General features: G+C 36.8%; 1 protein-coding gene across 6 annotated transcripts in view; it reads right to left on the minus strand.

The window, feature by feature from the left end:
- The window catches only part of Ctnna3 (catenin alpha 3), a 1585684-nt gene that overhangs the window by 56793 nt on the left and 1505904 nt on the right, over positions 1-22987 (minus strand). For all 6 annotated transcript variants that reach the window (NM_001426985.1, XM_039099277.2, XM_008772944.4 and 3 more), the window contains 2 exons: positions 14842-14947; positions 1500-1634 (listed from right to left, as the gene is read on the minus strand). In NM_001426985.1, coding sequence (NP_001413914.1) covers positions 1500-1634; positions 14842-14947 — 241 coding nt within the window. The remainder of the gene's footprint in view (positions 1-1499; positions 1635-14841; positions 14948-22987) is intronic.

The raw sequence follows: 22987 nt of genomic DNA on the forward strand, positions 1-22987 counted from the left end.
TCAAAATTTTCTATGGGCTATAAGTACCCATGAATATGTGTATATTCTACCTAGATATGCTGATATAGCTTATATGGCTTTGATTTAATAAAATATATTTTCTTTGAAAAATGAAAGGATATTTACATTGATATTAATCTGGGTGATATTCTAAAATTTGTATATCAAGAAATAAATCTTTATTCTTGCCTCTGACCTTTACTGGAAGGAAAAGCAAGACATTCCTTCTCATCTTACAAGCCTCAATTTCCTCATAGATTTAATGCTGGGCAGCAGAAAAAAAAAAAAAAACAAAACAAAAAAAAAAACCCAGAGGTCTCTGATGGGAACCTCCAACTTTGTCATTTATTTTATGACCCCAGAGAAGTTACTTAACCTTTCTGAATCAATTGATTCAGATATTAAAGAAAACAAAACAATCAAATAAATGTCTCCCTGGAATGCAATTGTAATGATGGAGCTTAAATTCAGGTTAGAGATAGATAATCAATAATGATTAGTTTCCTCTCTCTGCCCCTGATGATAACCTTTGCTTTTTTTCTTTTGTAACTGCATTGACTTGAAGACCATCGATATGTTAGGAGAAAGTCCAATGCCAGGATGTAGACTGCTGAGATGCTGCTAATACATAAGGACACTGGTACAGATGCCTACAAACTGTCCCAGCAATGTGGCTTCCTAAAATGTTCATCACGCTTTCTTGACTTTAACTTAAATTTATAATCTTGGTACATGTCCTTCTCAAAGTCACTGATCACTGAATCCAATACAGACATCAAATATGTTTTTATTACTGTGTCTGCTCTAGAGAAATGATCTAATGTTATTAAAAGATGAGTACAAACGACCAGACATTATTTCTACCATGGAAATTTAAAAGGTGAGTGAAACTCGAGGCCACCGAAGAATTTATGCAAGTTCCTTTAACCCAAAATATTTATAATACACTATTTCAAAAATTATGTATGGATTTTTTTAAATCTCAGGCTGGAACTTCTGTGTAATAAAACTAAATATGTAGAAAATGAAGACTAATAAATAATAATAGAATAATTAATTAATCTATGCTTTTATATTTCCTTACTTTAAAATTTTACAGGACTCATTTCAGAGTTCTGTCTGTATACGTTATAAGGTTTGAAAACATTCTATATGACCATGAATTTCTTATCAAAGTAGTGCCCAAAAGCTGATATATTTCTTAATCGCTGAGGTAAAAATAATATATATATATACATATGTATACATACACAATACACATGTGCTCATAAACACACACACACACATATATATGTATATATATATATATAATATATATGAACATTTTAAAAAGAAACCTGGAAAGTGTCCTTCCTTATTTAATTACATGTAGTTTGTACTAACTGTGATGGAGTTTGTCCTGTGTCAAATTCATCTGAGAGAAATGCTGAGCTGCACCGTGGTTGCTCTGTTTCTAGTGTCTTCTGTGTGAAACTATGGAAGTGACAGGCAGTACTCACAGCTGACACGATGAGCTCTCCCCCCAGGTTTTGGATCTCTGCTTTAACTTGACTGCAGATTTTCAGCTGGTGGGAGTAGAATTTAATCTGTTCCAGGTAAGCCAGCAAGTCTTGTTTGCAGGGTGGATCTGGACACTGCAAATGTATCAGAGATAAAAACAGAAACAGTTAAGCAAAGGAGAGGCACCTCAGAGTGAGCAGGACACAAACCATGGTTACCTTACGGGGCAGCAACTTTTTATAAACCCCATTTCTCATGTCAGCCCAAGTATAGTCCCATATTCTTCATTGGAAAGCTCCTGTAGAAACAACTTCTTTGCCCTTCAGTGGAAATCACCGAGTTTACCCAAAGTACATGTAAGGAATTTACAGATCTGAAAAATGCATAATATTCTCCCTTCAATTGTGTCAGCCTTGAGATGATGTTTTTGAATAGACATGAAGAAATAGTAATAAGAAATTGTCCTATCTCCCAGAATCACTCTAAGATCATTCCTTGGAATGCATAGTTTTCTGCTGTCTGCCCTGTGATATTTGTATGAGGATACTAAATCTGCAACAAAGCATATTATGCTATATCATTTTCAGCTTTAAATGCTATTATTATTACAGATAAAGACAATTATTTTTACCTGAGATTACATCTACAAATTCAGTGCAGGCAAGAAGGAGAAAACTCACAGGGTTTAAGGATATCTCCAACCTCCTTTTCAATAACAGTCCCCCTTGGTGCTTTATTCTCTATAAGGAACTCCTGAGAAAATACTTTTGTGTTTCACTGCAATAGGAAGAACATCTCAGGAAAAAGGTGAGTCTTTGTATTGTCTTCCACATGAAGTTGAATGCTTAGGAGGTATTTTTTACCTTAATTTCATTATTAGTAAGATTTCATAAGAACATAGACATGAAAAAAGAATCCCATGAAAAATTTATTGCTACAGCACTTAAAAAGTAAAAAAAAAATTAAAGTAATGTGAAACAGTCATAAGAAGTAATGTGAATGTCTGTCTGCATACTGTGACACTGCATTGTTTCGGAGTATTTTTAAGGGCTGCAGGGGGTATGGCCTTATGGTGGTTAAGAGTGCTTGCTGCCCTTGTAGAGAATCCAAGTGCAGGTCCTCAAACCTATGCCAGGTACCTCACAACGACCTGGACCTCCAAGTTTCAGGACTTGTGACACCCTTTTCTGGTTTCTACAGCAACCTACAGACTTATGACATTCACTTACATGGACAAACACATATGGATAAACAAAACAATAGACAATAAAACATTTTAAAATGTTATAGGAGAGAAAGTATTTCAGTGGTTGAAGGTTAAAATCTCAGAATTTAAAATTTCAAGCATCCCTTCAACTAAACTGTATTGGAAAAATATGGATTTAAATAAAAACATCCCAAAAGGGAAATCTATGAAAATGATGAATAAATATATTACAGTCAGTAGTCTTCACTTTCTTCAGAAATTTCATCAGCATTGAAATAAATACATAGTATTTCCATAATTATAAGATGTTTAAAATATTTAAATCAAATTATATAAATTTATGAGTTAAAAGGTAGGCTGAACAGCCATCAATGAGATGGCTCAAGCAAAGGCACTCGTCACCAAATCTGACAACCAGAGTTCAATTCTTAGAACTCACAATGTAGAAGAGGAGTTCAGACTCCTTTAAATTATCCTCTAACCTCTGCATGTACAATGTGGCATGTGGGTCCTGCCCCCACCACCATATGTAAATAAAGGTAAAAAAGTGAAATGAGGAAATAATAAAACTTCTCATGAATTCATCCTCCAAAATCCACTAAGGAGAGGTCACAAGACTCATGTAGACACCAGAATCCCAAACTGCTCAGTTCATATTAAATAAAATAGCAAAGTGTTTGGATAGAACCTAAAAAACCCTCTTGGTAAAGTTTAAATATATCTATATTGCATATAAATAATTAATGCAAAGTAAACAGTACATGAATAGTTGGTGCATTGTATTGCTTGGAAAATAATGGCTTGCAGGAAAAGACAGTACGTATATACCTCCAAATGGCTACCTATTGAAAATTCAACTGGAGAGGACTGAATTGGTGGATATAGGACTCCTATGTCTAGATGGGTGAATAATTTAGAACTAAGATGAGGGACTGTCCTCAGAACTCTATCCCATTTCATATTGTTAACCACTCTGAGTTACATATCTCCAAGTCAGCTGCACAAGATTAGAACATGGGAACTTGTACTCAATATCCTTAATACTCAATAAATGAAGAAAATATACTCCTTTGTAGGAACAATTCCACCTATGGACAGAAACAGACACATGCATAGCATGGTGAACACGGCAGCAGCAGCAAGGAAGACGTTAAATATGACAGCAAAAGAAGTTGAGATGATTGGTATTTCTTTTCATTTTTTTTTCACGTATTCACTTTACATCCTGTTTGCTGCCCACCTCTGAATCACCCCTTCCACAATTCTTACCTCATCCTCCCTCCCCTTCTCCTCTGAGCTTGTTATCCCCCACCCTGGCACTTCAAGTCTCTGTAAGGCTGAGCGCTTCCTCTCCTACTGAGGCCAGACAAGGCAGCCCAGCTACAATGCATCCCATGCATAGGCAACAGCTTTTTGAACCCCACATTCCAATTGCTCAGGACACACATGAAGACTAAGCTGGACATCTGCTGCATCTGTGCAGGGAGGCCTAGGTCCAGCCCATATATATGTTCTTTGGTTAGTACTTCAGACTCTTAGATTCCAAGCAAGGGTACAGATTATTTGACTCCGTTGGTCTTCCTGTAGATTTCCTATCCACTTTGGGGAACAGTCCTTCCCCCTATTCTTCCTTAAGAGTTCCCAAGCTCCATCAACTGTTTGGCTGTGGTTGTCTGCATCTGGTATTTCTTATATTTTGAATAAAGAATTAGCTAACAGTGGTCTACAAACCTCTTAATGAAGATTACATTGTAGTTCAATAAAATAAAGCAAGAAAGAGCGAAAGGCAGAGTGAAAGAGAAGAAAAAAGAAAAAAAGCAGAGGAGGGGCAGGCACTAATTTCTATATAGGTTTTACTGCTGGTAAGATGTTGCTTTCAGTAGTTGAGGGCTGTCTTCACACTCAGGGATCAAACTTTGAGACAAAAGTATCTTCATCTGATGAAGAGAGGTACACCCTCAACTGTTTCCTCCTGCCAGGAAGTGCTTTTTCACTAGGTACTTCCTGCTGGGGAGGCGCCACACCTAATCTTTCAAACACACAAGGCTTAGGATCCACAAGAACATTTCAGTCAGATCTAGGTAATGCCATTTTGCAGATTTCCAAGCTTAGCTTCAAAAATAGTAAATTTGGTGGTTTAGTTTTCTTGAGTTCATTCATATAGTTGAACAATCACGTTTTCTGCATAGCATTCCTTCAAAATAACTTTGATTTTATTTATTAAAGAACCTTCTCTTTCTTCTGAATTTGTGACCATATTCATTGACAGTTATGGCCTAGGTCTGTCATGTATGTGTGCTCCTGTATAAGTCTTCAGGGAATCATGTAAATTCTGTGAGGCTGGTTCCACAACAACCCTCAATCAACAAATGAGGAATATAAGCACTGAGTAGCAGAGATGGAGTTGAACAGGATGGAGCCTTCATCCTTACCTCTATGGTTCAGAAACAATGCCACTCTACTTGTAGGCATCATTACACATAGTAAGTACAAAAACACCACTTCATTTGTAAATGTGCTTAAGTTGACCCTCTGACTTATAAATTAAAATTCTAATTAGTATAAGTTTCTTCCTTCAGGGTTATAAAACTCGTGATGAAATTTACCTTGGAACTACTGATTTGATTTGATTTTTTAATTGAAAATACAATTTTAAACATCATATTCAGATTATATTTCCCCTCCTCCATCTCCTTCTGAATCCTTTTCATAGTACCACCTCTCTCTCTCTCTCTTTCTCTCTCTCTCTCTCACACACACTCACACACACAACACACACATACACAAGCACACACACAACACACACAACACACACACATACACAAGCACACACACAACACACACAACACACACACATACACAAGCACACACACAACACACACATACACAAGCACACACACAACACACACATACACAAGCACACACACAACACACACAACACACACATATACACAAGCACACACACATACACAAGGATACAAATAGGCATCTAAAAATAATAAAAGAAAATAACAAAGTCAAACAAACTGGAATAGAACAGAAGAAACAGAATAAAAAAAACCCAAAACACAATAAACAGATACAATGCCCCCACATACCACAGTTATACATATAGACAACCCATAAAGACAAAATTAGAAACCATTTAATAAGAAAATGTTCTATAAGGTTGAAAAATTCCATTTTGAGATAAAAATCCTTCCAAAATATATTTGAGTTCATTTATGGTACCATGCAGACTGCCCTTAAGTATGGTTTGTATATCCATGAGACACTGAAGATGAAAACTGAGTTTTCTTGCAAGTGGAGATCAGTTTGTGGAGATTAACCAGTAGCCTGGTTGTCTAGAGGTGTGGGATCTGTGGGATCCCTGTAAGCAAATGTTCAATCAGATTTATCACGTTCCCAGCTCCAGAACTTTCATTTGTTAGCAAATTTATCTCAAAATTGATGAATAGATGGAGCTACAACAACAACAACAAAAGCATACTTAGTGAAGAAACCTGGACCTCAAGAGACAAATGTGGTATATTTATGCTTATCTATGGACGATAGCCAAAGTCTTCAATAAAATGGCTACAATCCATATAACCCCTAAGGTTAGGTATGGAGCAAGGGAATATAGGGACAGGAAGGATTTCTCTAGTAATGGGAAATAGAATAAACAGTTATGGGAGGGTGTGAGGAGTGTGGGGGACTGAATTTGGAGGATTAAATAGGTAAAGGGAAGGAAAGGAAGAGTAAGAGACAGGCTGACAAGAGAGACAGCTAAAACTGAGGGCTAGTTGAAGGATCCAATGGAAACCTAATAAGGTACTATCTTCTTCAAATATATGCATATTTGAAAGAAATGTCAATGGAGTCACCAAATAATGAAGCCCTAACTAAGCAATTCTTGCTACCAAATGAAACCTCCAGAGCTGGCAATGTTAGAAATCTAACCAAATTTTTGGTCATAGGGGCCCCACAGAATTCAGAACTCTAGAAAAACCAGGTTACTGATCAATCTCCACAAAGTGATGGCAAGGCCCTATTGCTGAAGTTAAGACCTATATAACTCACTGATTATGAGAGGTTGATACAGGGCTATGTAAAGTCATCACCCCAACTAACTAGTGTCCATAGTTCTGGAAGGTGCTCTCCTTGACATTAGAGAAAGATAACTACCAATCCAGCCACAAACCCTCCACTTTCAATAGCTTCGAGTTGCAAAATATGTTTATGCAATATTGGCACAAAAGTTGTGGGGGTAACCAACTACTATTTGATTGGAATTAACGCAGATCCATAAGATGAAATCCATATCAAATTGCCTGGGTAGCCAAGAACTCAGAGACTTAGTAGGACACGGACCTAAGATCAAACCAAAGACTACCACTATGCTTAAGGAACATAGCAATAAAGTTACGCTTAATGACATTCTGCTATACTCAAAGATCAGTGACTTGTCCAGCAAACATCATAGACATTTCCTCCTGCAGTAAATGAGAACCAGACCCACAGCCAGGCAATAGGTAGAAAGTGAGAAGCCTTAGAACACTCAGAACACTAATAGGATGTCTCCATCAAAACACTAAAGGCTCTGAAAACCAAATCTGAAGAAAAGGCAGAAAGATGTCAAGAGAAAGTAGGTAGAAGCTACCTAGGAAACAAGGCCTTGTGGCCACATGGGCAGATGCGTATGTGAACTGGCAGAGACTGTAGTAGGATGCACATGGCCTGCACAGGGCTAAGCAAAAGGAGGGTTCTAGTGCCAAAAGGGGAATTGAATGTGTACCCCCATTCCCAACCCAGAAGCTTCCTCCAATTGATAACTGATTCTTGAATGAATAACTAATGTTACATCCTCTCACTTTTAATACTTTTAAAATTTTTTTTCAATCTCTTCCAGGAGACTTTCTCAATACTATGTAATTCTACTAAGAAATGGATGATAGAATAGGTATGGGGTTTGAAATAAACTTCTGTAGTCCCCAGTAGTACATATTCACCTTTTTTTATAGATTTGAAGAAAATCCTGGTTATATATTTGGAAATTAGTTATTTTTTTTCACCAAAAGAAGAAAAACACCCTAACCGGTAAGTTCTAATGTTGTAGAAAGTGCTAAAGATTCTTTTTGATATCGTAAAGAAACCTTCCTATGGTTTTTAATTTCTCTGTAATATTTGTACATATGTAAAGCACTTGGCATTATAATTTCTATGAAATGGTGTCTCATGATCAAGTCAGGTCAATTGACACATCTATTTTCACAGATATCCCCATTTGTAGATATCTGAGTTGTTTTCATAGTCCTAAAATCCTAGTTAAAAGAATTATTCATTCAAAATTGAGGATAATCTTTTATTGTTTTATTGTTTTATAAGATAATATTTTGCATGTTGACTCCTGAGAAGACATTTTCTTCAAAAATAATTTTCCCAAAGAACAAGTTACCCATGTGATAAATTGAATGTTACTTTGTTTACCATAAGTGCATACATTTTATGAAGATATAAGCTATGAAAACATGAAATGTTATTTTCATAAATTTTATATTTCACACTAGGGCCATAAGCATGGATCAGTGGGTTATGGGTACTAGACACCAAGCCTAATGGCATGACCTGACTTGAATATCTAGTACCCATAACAGAGAACAGGAAAACTGATCCCTGCAAGTTATTTTTAAACCTTCATATGGATGTGCAGTGATTTGGATAGGAATCAGAGAGTGCTGCAGCTTGAGAGGGATTAAAAGGTATTGTTGTGGAATAGGGGTGGCCTTTTTGGAGGAAGTGTGTCACTGGGGGTGAGCTTTGGGGTATCAAAAGCTCAAGTGATGCACAGTGTCTCTCTTCTACTCCTGACTACAGTCAGAATGGAGAAGTCTGTGTTTTACTTCTCCAGCACCATGTCTGCCTGTGTGTTACCATTCTCCCCACCATGGTAACAATGGCCTACCCTTCTGAAGCTATAGTTTCAGATTAGCAAGTTCCAATTAAATGCTTCCCTTTATAAGAGTTGATCTGGTCATGGTGCTTCTTTACACCAATAGAGCACTGACTAAGACAGTGTGCATGTACAGTAGAGAAAAAATAAATAATAGAAAGCATGGAAATAGGGGTAAAAACACAGCAGAGTTCCCCCATAAAGTCAGTAGTGGAAACGCTACTTGAGGACCAACTCTGTATATCTAATTTTTGAGTTTATATTTGTGACACCTCGAGAAATAAATAGTAAACTCCTTTATATCTGCTTAAACTAATATTGTTTGTATCCTAAAATCTTTACAAATACATGCATTATTTTTGTTTGTTTTAGTGTTAAGTTGGATTCAAGGCCATATACTCTACAAAGGAAGTGCAAACCTGTGTCTGTCTACACCAACTCTTCCTTAGAAAGTGTACCGAAGAGTTGGCCTAACCTGCTTTTTTATGTTTTATGATAACTTCCATGGGAAACTCTCAGAAAACATACGGTTTCTAAAAAATAGATTACAATCCAAAACAGCACCCTCTTCCCTGATCCTGGACATTTGTAAATTGAGGAATTACTTGTGTTGACAGAAACTTATAGAGGTGCAATTATCTTGTACATGAAATCAGGATACGGGAAGTGTAGCAGCAATGGTAATTCAGACTAAATCTAGTAATTTGAAATGTTTTATTATTATATTCTTTCTCTATTTTTGAGAATTTCATCCATATACACAATGAAATAAGATTGCATCTTCCACCTATTACCTCCTTAATAGCTCCCTAATATACCCCCATATTACTTAATGCCTTCTCTTAAAAATTGTTTTGATAAACACTAATTCAAATTAGTGCTTCCCATATGTACCTAGGTATGCAGCTCGCTGAGTGGAACATGGAAACCCTATGGATGAGAATGCCCTCAGAAAAGGATTATCATTCTTTCCACAATTATTTTTCATACAAGCACGTGAAGAGCTATGAGGGGAAAAGTTTTCTTTACTTTTCTACTCCCATTAGTGAAATATGCCCATAATCTTATACTCATCTTATTCTCCTGGTTCCCAGGGTCACACATTTGTAGGAATGGAGGAAATGTGATGCAAAATACAACAAAGAAACAATGGGAAACTAGTGGAAGAGCATCTCTTCAAGCAGGAAACTGGCTGATGCTAGATGAGTGCCTAGTGGTCACATATTCATTATCTGTCCTGATTCATTCCTGGGGCGCCATTGAGTATTTACTTTCATGATGCAAGTGCTGATTAATCTGGACGATTGAACTCAGCATCAGCATTTGTACTTCAAATAAGTTTCAGAGAGAAAACAACATCAAAGCACACATACTGTTGCGTGATACATATGGGAATTGCATTCTTCAGGGCTATGTACTGATGATATAATGAAGGCTCTAGAATTTAATTTCCAGGATGGTTTTATTATAATGAAATGTTTAGCTCATTCCATCAGTATAGAGTAAAAGGAAATACAGCAATAATGTTTGTTAAATACCAATATAAGTTAGACTATTCTGATCCTAGTTAAATGGGTGATAATGATTTCGTAAGTATTTCCCAAGTTTTATGGTACTACAGTTCTTGAATTACCATTGAATTACCATTAATTTAACACTAAAAATCAACTTTAATGGCAATCACGATTAATTGGGAGTATTCACTCAACAACTTAGACATACTTGTTTTGACAAAGTTACAAGGAAGTGGGGGTGGACTTTGGACACAACGCCAGGGTCTTTCCCTGTTAGATGCATTACAGTTGAGTTCTTTTCATTCTACCATACACAAGAATGCATTGCACCTGGGCCTAAACAACTCTGTATCTTTTGTGCTGTACATGTAGACTGTATCATCTACTTTGGAGTGACATGGCAAATCATAGGGTAGTGTAGAGGGATTAAAAACATATGAGCCTGAGATGGGGAAGCCTGTTGTTTTACTGCCATTCTCTAGTTTGCTATTATGTTATTAATTTTCAATTTCTTTAAGAACTGTGGTGGATAATAATGCCCTGTCCTTAGAAATATACTGCGTAATTGCATGCAATCTCGGTACCAGTGCTGGGCTGTATGGAATGGCAGAGTGAAGGTCACAACATCTCAACTTAATTCTCAGGTTGAAGAAATGTTGCGTTACACCAGCAAATAAGGTTAGGTGAGGGTTTTGTAGTTCATGAATGATATGCTTCATAAAAAAGCAAATTTTATAAGTTTCAAACTATTGACAGAGAATGCAAGCATATTCACTTGATCATTGCATTAAATTAGTACTCTTTATATCATAAACTTATACAATTAAATAATCAGGTAAAGCAATTGGAAATTGAATGACTGGAGGCTTTCAGTTCTCTTTGTAAGCAGATAACAGCAATTCGGTAAGTAGTGAATTGTGCCTTGTATGTATATAAGAATTCACTATTAAATAGTGGAAGATAGAAATGGAAAATGGAAAGGAAAGCAAGCATCAAGAAGTAGTCTTCAATTAAATAGCTTTCATATCGTTTTCTCTACACATAACTCTTACACTACACAGAATAAAATTAAATTGGTCTAGCACATATATTTATATTATGACTTAACACAGTATGTACAAATACATTCTAAATTTATGTAATGTAGAATTAAAAATTGTCAATGAGCATTTTGATAGCCCATTAGAAAATAAAAAGTACAGAATCATGAAAATTGAGGTTTTAAAATTCTAGATTGAATAAAAGAGACACCAGCAGTAAAACCCTTCATAAAATTTACAAGTGTTCATTACTCTATCAATTGTGTTCTAAAAATGGTTTAAATTATTTAAGTCTAAAATGTATGTGTGCATATGTGTGTATGTATTTGTGTGCTTGTGTGTGCATATGTGTGTATATATATGTATGCAGGTATGTATGCATGTACCTCAGTCTTTGCATGGGTATGTGCATGCATGTGGGTTTGTGTGTGTGTGTGTGTGTGTGTGTGTGTGTGTGTGTGTGTGTGTGTGTGTGTGTGGTGTGTTTCTGTGAAGAAACAAGTGCATGTTCACAGGTGACCTCCCATGAAAGTCATTAAATTATCGCCATCAGATTCTCAGTCCCAGTATTGATTATTCAAACTTATATTTGTTGAGAACAGGTGTCATCTTTAGAAACTATTATGCTTGACAAAGTGTAAAAGTTTGAGGACTGTTACTCAAAATTACTAGCCAAGGGTGCTTAAGATTCTCAGAAAACATCAATGCTGATCAGAAGTTGTATGGTATTTTTTCTTCCCACCCACATAATTAGAATAATTTAAAAATGATAGCAAGATTTAGTAATATCAAAGCATGTACTCTACACTTATTTGGTCAAATTAAAGAATAAAAAATGCATCCAATAAAGGAATAGTATCTACTATATACAAATAACTTAAGAAGTTAGCCTTCAGAGAATGAAATAATCCTATTTAAAAATTGGGGTACAGAGCTATACAAAGAATTCTCAACTGAGGAATACTGAATGGCCGAGAAGCACCTAAAGAAACATCCTTAGTCATCAGGGAAATGCAAATCAAAACAACCCTAAGATACCACCTCACACCAGTCAGAATGGCTAAGATAAAAAACTCAGGTAACAGATGCTGGCGAGGATGTGGAGAAATAGGAACACTTCTTCATTGTTGGTGGAAATGCAAGCTGGTACAACTGCTCTGGAAATCATCCTGGTGGTTCCTCAGAAAATTGGACATAGTATTAACTGAGGACCCAGCTATACCACTCCAGGGCATACACCCAAAAGGTGCTTCAACATATAACAAGGACACATGCTCCACTATGTCCAGAGCAGCCTTATTCATAATAGCCAGAAGCTGGAAAGAACCCAGATGTCCTTCAACAGAGGGATACAGAAAATGTAGTATATTTACACAATGGCGTATTACTTAGCTATTAAAAACAATGACTACATGAAATTCTTAGGCAAATAGATGGAGCTAGAAAATACCATCCTGAGTGAGGTAAAAGAACACAGAGGGTATGCACTCACTGATAAGTGGATATTAGCCCCAAAGCTCAGAATACCCAAGAAACAATTCACAGACCATATGAAGCTCAAGAAGAGGGAAAACCCAAATGTGGATACTTCAGTCCTTTTTAAAAGGGGGAACAAAATACTCACAGGAGGAAATTCGGGGACAAAGAATGGAGCAGAGGCTGAAGAAAAGGCCATCCAGAGACTGCCCCCCCACCCGTGGATCCATTGCATATGCAGACATTATACCCAGTCACTATTGCTTATACCAAGTGCTTGCTGACAGGAGCCTGATATGGATATCACCTGAGAGGCTCTACCACAGCCTTACTGATACAGATGAGGATGCTTACTACTAACCATCATACTGAGGAATTCCCAATGGAAGAATTAGAGAAAGGACTGAAGGAGCTGAAGGGGTTTGCAACCCCACAGGAAGAACAATAATATCAACCAACCAGACCCCCAGAGCTCCGAGGGACTTAACCACCATCCAAAGAGTACTCGTGGAGGGACCCATGGCTCCAGTCACATATGTAGCAGAGGATGGCATTGTCCGACACCAATGGGAGGTCATGTGAAATCTCATTTCCCCAGTGTAGGAAAATTTCAGGGTGTTGAGGTGTGCGTGGGTGGGACTGGGGGCATCTTCACAGAAGCAGGGGAGGGGGAGATGGAATGAGAAAGGGCAGAAAGAGGATAACATTTGAAATTTAGATACATAAAATACTCAACAAAAATAAAATAATAAACAATGTGATGTAAAATTAAAAATGATAATTTTTAACCTCTTACCGTTATACACTCTAAAACAAACAGGAGCGCAAAGCTAGGAAATATTTAGTACTTAAGGAGCCTTACTATACACATATATGTCTAAAATATTATACTTTCATTTCTCACTAATATTTAGTCTCTCTCGTGGAAGTAACTGCAATATTTGAAAATAACACAGATTATGTACAAGAATGAGTTCTGTGTATTAGATTAGGAAATTCTGAACTTCAAATGACAACGTTTGTTTTTTAGATGTAAATGCTAAGTTCTGTGTCAGAAACTCTTAGCTTAATTTCTTGCACAAGAAGTACTTCAAATTTATGATGGTCTCAGATTTTCAAGGAAATTTATATAGTCTTAACTTTTTGAGAACCCTTACTCTGAAAGTCAGAAATTTCAAGTCTTGTCAAATCCAAAAACTATTTGAGAGCCATGTTTGCTTCTGGAATTTCAAATGATCAATGTTCAATCTACGTTACATAACAGATTAATATAATTTTTAAATGTTTCAAGTAGCAAGCTATTGATACAAATAGTGCACACCCAAGAAATTCAAAAGAAATTTTCTCTGGCAGTTTTCTCTGACATTTGTTCCTTCTCCATATACCCACAAATACAGTATCTATCATTACATTTTCTCACGTTCCCACAGAGTATGTATAAAGAGAGAGACAGGAGCAATCAAACTAAAAAGCATCTCTCGGTATATAAGCGAGACATAATATGACCTATATGGAAAATCAAAGTGGTATTTCCCCTCCAGAGAAATATTAGCTGTGAAGTTAAATATGATAATGAGTATATACTAAATGTATTCACATTGCACCCCTGTCTGAAGTATTAATTTCTCACTATTCCAATAACTTTATAATATGAACACTGTTTAAAAAGGAGTTTTAAAATCTGTGAAAAACACAAGGGAAAGCAATGAGCGATGTGCAGAAACACCAGTCCAAGAGTTACATAACGCCTACGATTGAAGTCTCTACTTTACTGTCCTAATAATGCCGCAAGGTGTCAACGTCAAACAGCTAACAGTTTAGAAGATAAAAAATGTGAACTGCTCATTAATATCAAGGAAAAGAGAGACACCCATTATGACACTGTAGCCAATTAAAAAATTTAGTTCATTTCAACCTGATAAAGCTGATGTTAAAATAAAGTATATTCCAAGTTTATATATATTTTTTTCTAAAACTAATCTTACTTTCTCAGAGTTAGTCTCACAAGTTGCATAATTATAATGTTGTATACATTTTTGAAACTCTAATATAGGAAGCAAATGTATTTGATAGCGTTTAAAAAACTGGTCACCCAGCTTTGCTCTCATCAATAACTAAGCAGAAAAGAGAAAACAGCAAAGATTTTCCTCGGTCTCTTTGTAAGTAGCTCACCTGGTTAGCAATCTGCCGAGCAAGAACATCCATCCTTGATCCGGACTCGGATATCATTTTGGCTGCATAGATTACATCAGTGGTATGCTTTAGTGGTCCTTTGCCCCTGAAAATAAATGGTACATTGTAGCTTTGTTGCATCATATGTAGATTAAAAATAATGAATATACATATATTAAAACATATTTTATTAATTTTAGTCACTTTTAGTGTGTATAAATGTTTGTGTGTGTGTGTGTGTGTGTGTGTGTGGGTGGGTGGGTGTGGGTGTATGTGTAGGTGTCTGCGGTTCCCCTGGATCTGGTAGTATGGGCTGTTGTCAGCTACCCCACAAGAGAGCTGGGAACAGAACTTGGGTCCTCTATAACTATTCAAGCAACTCCTAATAACTGAGCAACTTCTCCAGCCCCAATAAGTAGATATCTATACGGACATGAATAACAGACTTATAACCCAAAATAATAGTAATTAGACTTATGATTTTCTTCTTAGATAAACCCAAAATATATTAAATTCTAGTCTTTAAAGAAAAAATCTATGGTATCAAAATTTAGACAATAATATTAACAAGAAGAATAGGATTGGACTTTAATTTCATCTTTTTTAATTATAGTAAAACTTCGAGGCTTAATGTCCCAGGGTGGAAGGGATATCCAGGGTGAGGTCACCCATTTGAAGGTAAAAGGGAAAAATTCTGCAAGGGGGACCAGGAGGGGGCAGCATTTGGCATCTAAATAAATAAAACAATTAATCGATAAAATTACTCAGTTTAGATATATCTCGGTGGACCCAGGTATGTAATGCAAATATCATTTATAGTCCAGATATATACATTCAACCTTGTCTTGTGAGAAGTCAGGCTACTCCTTATTTTTCTCTCTTAACCCATTTCAGATATTTTTAAACTTTTAAATTGATTTTTCATGAATTTCACACCGTACCCTCCAAAGCACTCATCTTCCCATCCCACAGTCCTGCATATCTGGACCCTGGCCCTTGCAATATCCCACCCAAAAGAAAACAGAACAAACAAACAAACAAACCAGAAATGCTCCAGCACTGCATAGATGGGGTTGGTCAGTTCTCCAGCGCTCTTGTGCCTCCTGTGCCACCAGGGCCTGTTGGGAGCGATGCTCTTAAAGCCCTCCATTATTGATGTTATTATTATGGTTAGAATTAAGTATGACTAGGTTCATGGAAAATCCCCAGCCAGCTGCAGAAGACTAATACAAATCTGGTGGTCAGGATGATTAATGAAATGATAAAGTTGTGACCTTGCTGAGAAATACATCTGACGTCAAGATACCCAATGTGATGACCCGTAACCTTTCTGAAAAACCAACATGCTGCTGACCAATAGATATGACAAAACTTTGACCTTTCTAACATCCTGTCAACATCAGCCGATTCCCTGAGCACATGAATATTGTGTCCTTGGCCTGCGTAAATGTTTCTTACTTCCCCCCTCCCTCTGTTACCCCTGTTATGGTATAATTCAGCCTTGGGGAAAAATAAAATTGTTGCCTTGATCAGGCTTGTCTTGGCATCCTTCTTTGCGTCTCTTGTCCCCCATTCTCTTCCAGGTACCCTCAGCGCCCTCATTGACAAGGGCCAGCTCTCCAGCTTTGCCCAGGTGAGGGGTAGGGCCAGCTGATTTTGTCCAGTTCTTCCAGCTAGTTGCCTTATGCTTTTAATCACATAATCTTTTCCCTATAATCAATTCAAATACAAAGCTGAGCTCAAGAAATGTGTGATTTAGGACCTTTAGCACTGTATTATAAATTAAGACTTCTTAACTCTGTGGATCCCACAGTACACCAGTGCAGCTTTAAGGAACAGATACTTTCGGACTAACCTAAGTTACTCCATTTATTTCACCAGCAACTCAAAGGGTAAGGCTGTCCAATTTGCTGCAATGAGTTTGATGTTTTCCTGTTTGCTTGTTTTGGGGGTTTTTTTTGTTTGTTTGTTTGTTTGTTTGTTTCCAGATCAAAATGAGTTTGGGCACAACTGATCAGGAATACTGAAAAGGTGTGCTCCCTGTTTCATTGGAGAGACGAGCCATCCTTTGTTTTTGATAAATGCGTATTATAAAACTGATTGCTGCATGTATGCCAAGCTACATGCCCATCTTTGTTGGTAAGAGAAGAAGCCAGTTGCGGGTAGCAGATTGGCGGGTAGCCAACTGGTAGGAAGTGGACTGGCAGCCTCTGTAGCACTCCTCGACCCTTGCTCTCAGTTGTCTACTGATCAGTTCTATCACAGGAGAAAGAAAAAGAGCAACTTGGGTACAGAAGGAGAACATGGCTGCAGCCTCAGAGAATCCCAGGAAGTAAGTGGGTCTTGAGAATACACTTTGTGTATTGGATCCTTTATAATTTTTATTGTTCCTCTCATTTTACCCTAAATCTACTTTTTTCCACTTATACAGCTCCCCCTGCTCCCAGAATAAGGAAAGGCAAAATAAAACAAAATTAAAAAAGAGAATTATGTCAGAGTTTTTTTGTTTTTGTTTTTTTGTTGTTGTTGTTTTTCTTTGTAAAAACCTACGCTCACATTGCTTGGGGTGTTTCTTTAAAAAAAAAAAAGACAAAAGACATAAAAACAAAAAAACACTCACCACTGTGTGTAATCAATGTGTGCCTCTTTATCTTCAGGGTTGGTACAGCATTCAAGAAACAGAGACTTTCTAAGGATTAACTGAGTTTATTTCTCCAACGTGCCCTAAATTGCTTTAAAGTATGGATTTGAAAATAGAACATGCTACAACCTTAAGATATTTATGGCTCATGATACAACCTGTATAAAAATAAGATCACTGTCATGATCTACCAGAGGGGCCAGGTAAGAATGATGTGCCCATCTTATATTTCTGCAGGGTTCCATTTGTTTCTGTAGAAGTGCTGAGTCTGATACGAGAAGAGGAGGAAGTAAAAAGATACTTGTCTGCATTTTATACTAAAGTGAATCAGGTATCTCCAAATTTCTGTCTTTTTTACCAGCCTACATGAGGTATGTGCATGTGGAATAGGATTGTAAAAGATGTGCCTTACTATATCTTGTTACCTGAAAAATAAATTGGTGAACGCTGAGCAAAGGTAGCCATCCCATCCATGTATAACTTCCCCCAATTCCCACCCTCCACTGAGGAACAGGACACCGACTCCCAAATGCCGATCTTTAGATTCAGATCCTTATCCCTAGAAGACAATGAGCCCGTAAGGCGTGATTTACAAGAATGATTTCGCAGTTGTTTGTATTTTAGTGCTAATTGGGTCCCCAAAACTAGAGGGTCTGGATGTAGCTTCTGGAAACCTGCCCCCAGTTAATTTTGATTGGTCAATAAAGATGCCAGAAGCCAATAGCTGCGGAGGAGGGTTTATGGTTCTTGGGACCAGGAGGAGGAGGAAGGGGAGAAACATGGTGACTGCCATGGAAGGGTAATAATGTGCCAGAGGGAGAAGCAGAGCCACAATAAAAAGGAGCCAAGAGAAGATGGCCTGAGGGCTGCTCAGTTTGGTCAAGAGCAGCCAAGATAGAACGCAGAAATTATTAAGTAGTTACTTGGAGTTATGGGCGGGAGGTAGATTCTAATGACATTGAGGCCAGGCAGCTGCCCAGCTACTGTGCTGATTTAGGCATATTAAAATATAAAGGCTGCGTGTGTGTCTTTCATTCAAGAACATAAATGATTGAGTTTGTATTAACCCCGCATCAGGATTTATTTAAACTACTAATATATGACTATTCTGTGATGTTCTAGAAAAAGGGAGGGGGAGTTAGGAGTCATGTGAGTATAACAATGAGACAGGAAGGGTAAGAAAAGAAAAAGACTTTGGTTAGACAAGTCAGGATGAAAATAGATGGGGAGGTAGAATCTTCATCGGTGCTTCAGGTACACCTTAGCTTGAAGGTAATAATAGAAACAAAAGTGCCAAGTATGACAGATATCAGAGAAATATATTTACTCAGTAGATGTTACAGTTAGTTTTTGAGTCAACATGACAAAAGCTGGAATCCTCTGGTATAGGAAACTCTAGTTGATAAAATACCTCTATCAGATGGGCCTGTAGGCAAGGCTGTGGGAGACATTCTTAGTTAATGATTGGTATTAGAATGCCCCGCCTTTTCTGTAGGTGGTGCCATCCCATGCAGGTGGTTTTGGCTTTTATGAGAAAGCAAACTGAGCAAACTGTGGGAGCAAGTCAGTAAGCAGCATCCCTCCATGGTCTATGCTTTAGCTCCTGCTTCCGGGCTCCTACTTTGCTTCCATTTCTGCCTTGGCATTCCTGAATGATGATCTGAGATTGGGAAGTGTAACCCAACTCTCTCTTTGTTCTCTAGGTTGCTTTTGATTATAATCTTTATCAAAAATGAAAATAGAAATTAATACATGTTGTAGTCCCATGTTGTAATTTAAAAAAAAAAAGGGCAGATTCACACGAAGTTAAATAATCCAAGACTCCTGCATCTGTAAGCTAAATACTGCAGTGTGTATTCCCTGAGTATATATCCCTAAACCATTTCATTTCTCCTTTCCTATAATTCCTTTCAAAACCATTATAAGCAAGATTTCCTCTAAAAATAAACCAGAGAAAATTTAAAAAATGGCTGTGTGTGTAACACAATGAAAATCTGGCCTCAGAAATGGTTATACCCACATGCCTGAACTGCTGACATAGGTTTCTTAGCAACTCTAAAAAAATCAACACTAATTGTTACAATATTTGAATTGCTCTTATCAAATTTGCTTTATGCATCAGGGAGGACTAGAAGTTATGTACGTGGTTATGTTCAAGTAAGGAATTGCATTTCATTATCTCTATGTCTCTCCAGAGAAAGTTAAACTTAAATAAAGCTGTCTAAGCTCCCAAAAGACAATGCATCAAATTTCAAGGTCTAAAACAATGGACAAAGGTTGTTTCTAAGGACAGCAGCCAAGCCTCTTGCAGCTTAAATAATAATAAGAATTGTATCTATAGAATGCAACTAATGGACCCTTATTTTCAAAATAAGTTATGTTCCTGCATGAAAATCCTAGGATAATGAAGGAGAAATTACTTCTAGCTCCAAATATAAACCTTGTTATGAGAACAGGATCTTAAAAGTCATAATAAGCTTGGAACCTTCAAGTGACGATAATACACAATGACAGACCACAGTCACTCCCTGCCCCTCCTTCGTAATTAGATGTATCGCCCGGCAATCTTCCGTCTGAGTGCCAAATAAAATACACATTTTATAAATGATTCTTTATCGTGCCAAACTTCCAGACCAAGCTGCAATTACGGAAACTATGACAGATTTCTAACATTCTCGGCCTGAAACGTGCTATGAAATGAAGGCTTTTCAAATTGGGGGATGCATTCAGAGGCTGTCTGCGGCCTTCGCCTTCATAATGGACCAGCACAATTTCTTGCCATCAAAGGGTGCCTTAAATCAGAGTTACAGCCTATAGAGAAAGACACCAAAGGAAAGAGAGGGGAGAAAGTGAAGTACCTGGAAATATTTTTAAAAGCCAGAGGTCAAGAAATTTTTAAATAGAAATTGATGAAAATAATTATGTATAACCCGACACGGAAGGCATTGAGGAAGGGCCTTCCTAACCACTGACTAGATGAGCTCATGCCTGCTTGCTTCCCTTTCACCATGCATGTATTTAAAGAACATCTTGGTGTATATAATTCATCTTCTAAATTAAAAAAAAAAGTACTTGTACAAGTATGAAGACATCAGTATGAGTTAGCAGAACCCCATAAAGCTAGACCTTTATCAATCCCAGCACTCCTATGAAAACATAAGATGTGTATACAGGAGAATGAACCAGAACCCAGAGGCCAGCTCCCATGTACACACCATTAGAGAAAAAGAGTGACCCTGTCGAAAATAAGGTAGAAGGTGAAGGCTGTTACCATACATGTGCTGTGGTATGTGATTACCTGCATTCACACATTTGAATGAACTCATAAAAACATATCCAAATTCCTATATATGTATATGAATATATGGGATATATATGATATAATATACACAAAGAACAAGTTTTAAATTGTATGGCAGATGATCTAATGACAGTGAAATACAGATAACATAGATTTTATCTTATTTAGGTGGGTGAAGAAAGTTCTTTGGAAAGTCAGTTTATTCATTGAGCAAACGCCTCCTGACACTTTCTACCATTATTCTGTTCTTAACCATCACATGTTTTTATATAGAGACACCTTTCTTTCTCTTTAGATTTAGTAAACAATACACAAACTATGAAACATAGAGTCCCACTTGTCAAGGACCTGGCTTAATAGAAATAGCACTGAATCATTTCATCTTCTGTTTTCAGAGAAAAGGAGTAACATTCAACTTATTTGGTGTTTTAAATTAACAATTAAACATAAAAGAGAAGGCTTATTGTATTGTTTATATTTATCTATATCTTTGATAATATTATCCCCATTTATGAGACTGAAATCCTCAATCCTCTTTTTTCTTTGACATCAATGATCTTTATATATGAGATGAAAACCATATCACATATTTTCTCATTATAATGAACACACTTATTTTCCTCATTCTCAACAGTTCTATATACATTATTTTATAGTTATTATCACTTCTCTGTAGTTTAATGTGAAAAATTTCCCCATACAAATCTATGTTTGAATACTTGGAGGCATTATTTTGGAAGTTTGTAGGACTTTCAAACATAGGGACTAGCTGGCTGAGTTTAGGACATTAGAGTTAGGGTTGGGGTTAGGGTTAAGTTTCAGTCTGGCTCTCTACTGCTTGATTTTCAAGGACATGAGAGTCACCACATGATCCCGTCACTCCCATTCATGCTGCCCCAAATTCTATGCTCCATTCCCCCATCACTATAGACTGTAATCCATGAAACCATTAGCCAAATGAACCCTCCCTCTCCTGTGCAATTTTTGTCAGGAATTTAGCTACAATAGCCAGAAAAGCAATGAGTATATATCTAATTTATTTTCTGCTGTCGTGATTAAAGACTGTGATCAAGATCAAACTAGGGGAGGAAAGGATTTGTCCAAATTATTCTTGTAGGTCCATTGTTGAGAAAAGTTAGGGCAAAAATTTGTAGCAGAAACCATGGAAGAAAGTTGGATAGATAGATAGATAGATAGATAGATAGATAGATAGATAGATAGATAGATAATAGATAGATAGATAGATAGATAGATAGATAGATAGATAGATAGATACATAGATAGATAGATACATAGATAGGTAGGTGAATGGATAAAGGATTTTATACGTGTGTGTGTGTGTGTGTGTATGTGTGTGTGTGTGTGTGTGTGTGTGAGAGAGAGAGAGAGAGAGAGAGAGAGAGAGAGAGAGAGAGAGAGGGAGGGAGGGAGGGAGAGAGAGGGAGAGAGAGAGAGAGAGTCCTAATACCAAGTATAACAGAATGACTAAAACATGGTCCATAAGCTCTATGGGAGAGATAGGACTGCTTTTATCTTTCATGTCTGATCTGGTTTTACTTCTCCTTTCTAAATTTAAAACACTGCACTCAAACTTACACCCAACTTATGCTATATTTAATGAAAATTTATACCTCACTAAAAGTATACCTTACTAAATAGAAAATAGAGCTTTCATTTAACCTTCATGCTAGATGTTGCTATTTATTAATTTTGATATTAAAGTTAGAACAGAAATAAAGTAGAATTAAAATGGGTTTAGGCCATTCATTTTGTTCACATCCTGTAACTAGTAGCCAAGTTGTCTTAACTGCCCTGAGCTTGCTTTCCAATAACTAAGGTAATGAACATATTTACCACATGGTTAAAAAAAATGGAAACAAATGTATCCCATGTTATTTGTAACATAACAACTGTTCATGAAATATTATTCTTTCTTTAGCATGTTGACAAAAATTAATTTTTAGAGATTAACCTTTTTATTTAAAATATTCTATATTTCTCTATCAGTATATGTATGGTCTTTGTGAGTGTGTGCATGTGTATGTATGTGTGTGTGCCACATTTGTAGGCTCCAGAAAATGAAGGGTCTTCAGGAGCTAAAATTCTAAGGGGTTGTGTACCACCTGATGTGGATGCTGGAAACTGAACTCTTTTTCTGCAAATCACTATGTGTTCTTAATTGTTTAGCCATGCTAAAGTCCGAC

This window comes from Rattus norvegicus, chromosome 20, assembly GCF_036323735.1.
Source record: "Rattus norvegicus strain BN/NHsdMcwi chromosome 20, GRCr8, whole genome shotgun sequence".
NCBI classification, from domain to species: Eukaryota; Metazoa; Chordata; class Mammalia; order Rodentia; family Muridae; genus Rattus; species Rattus norvegicus.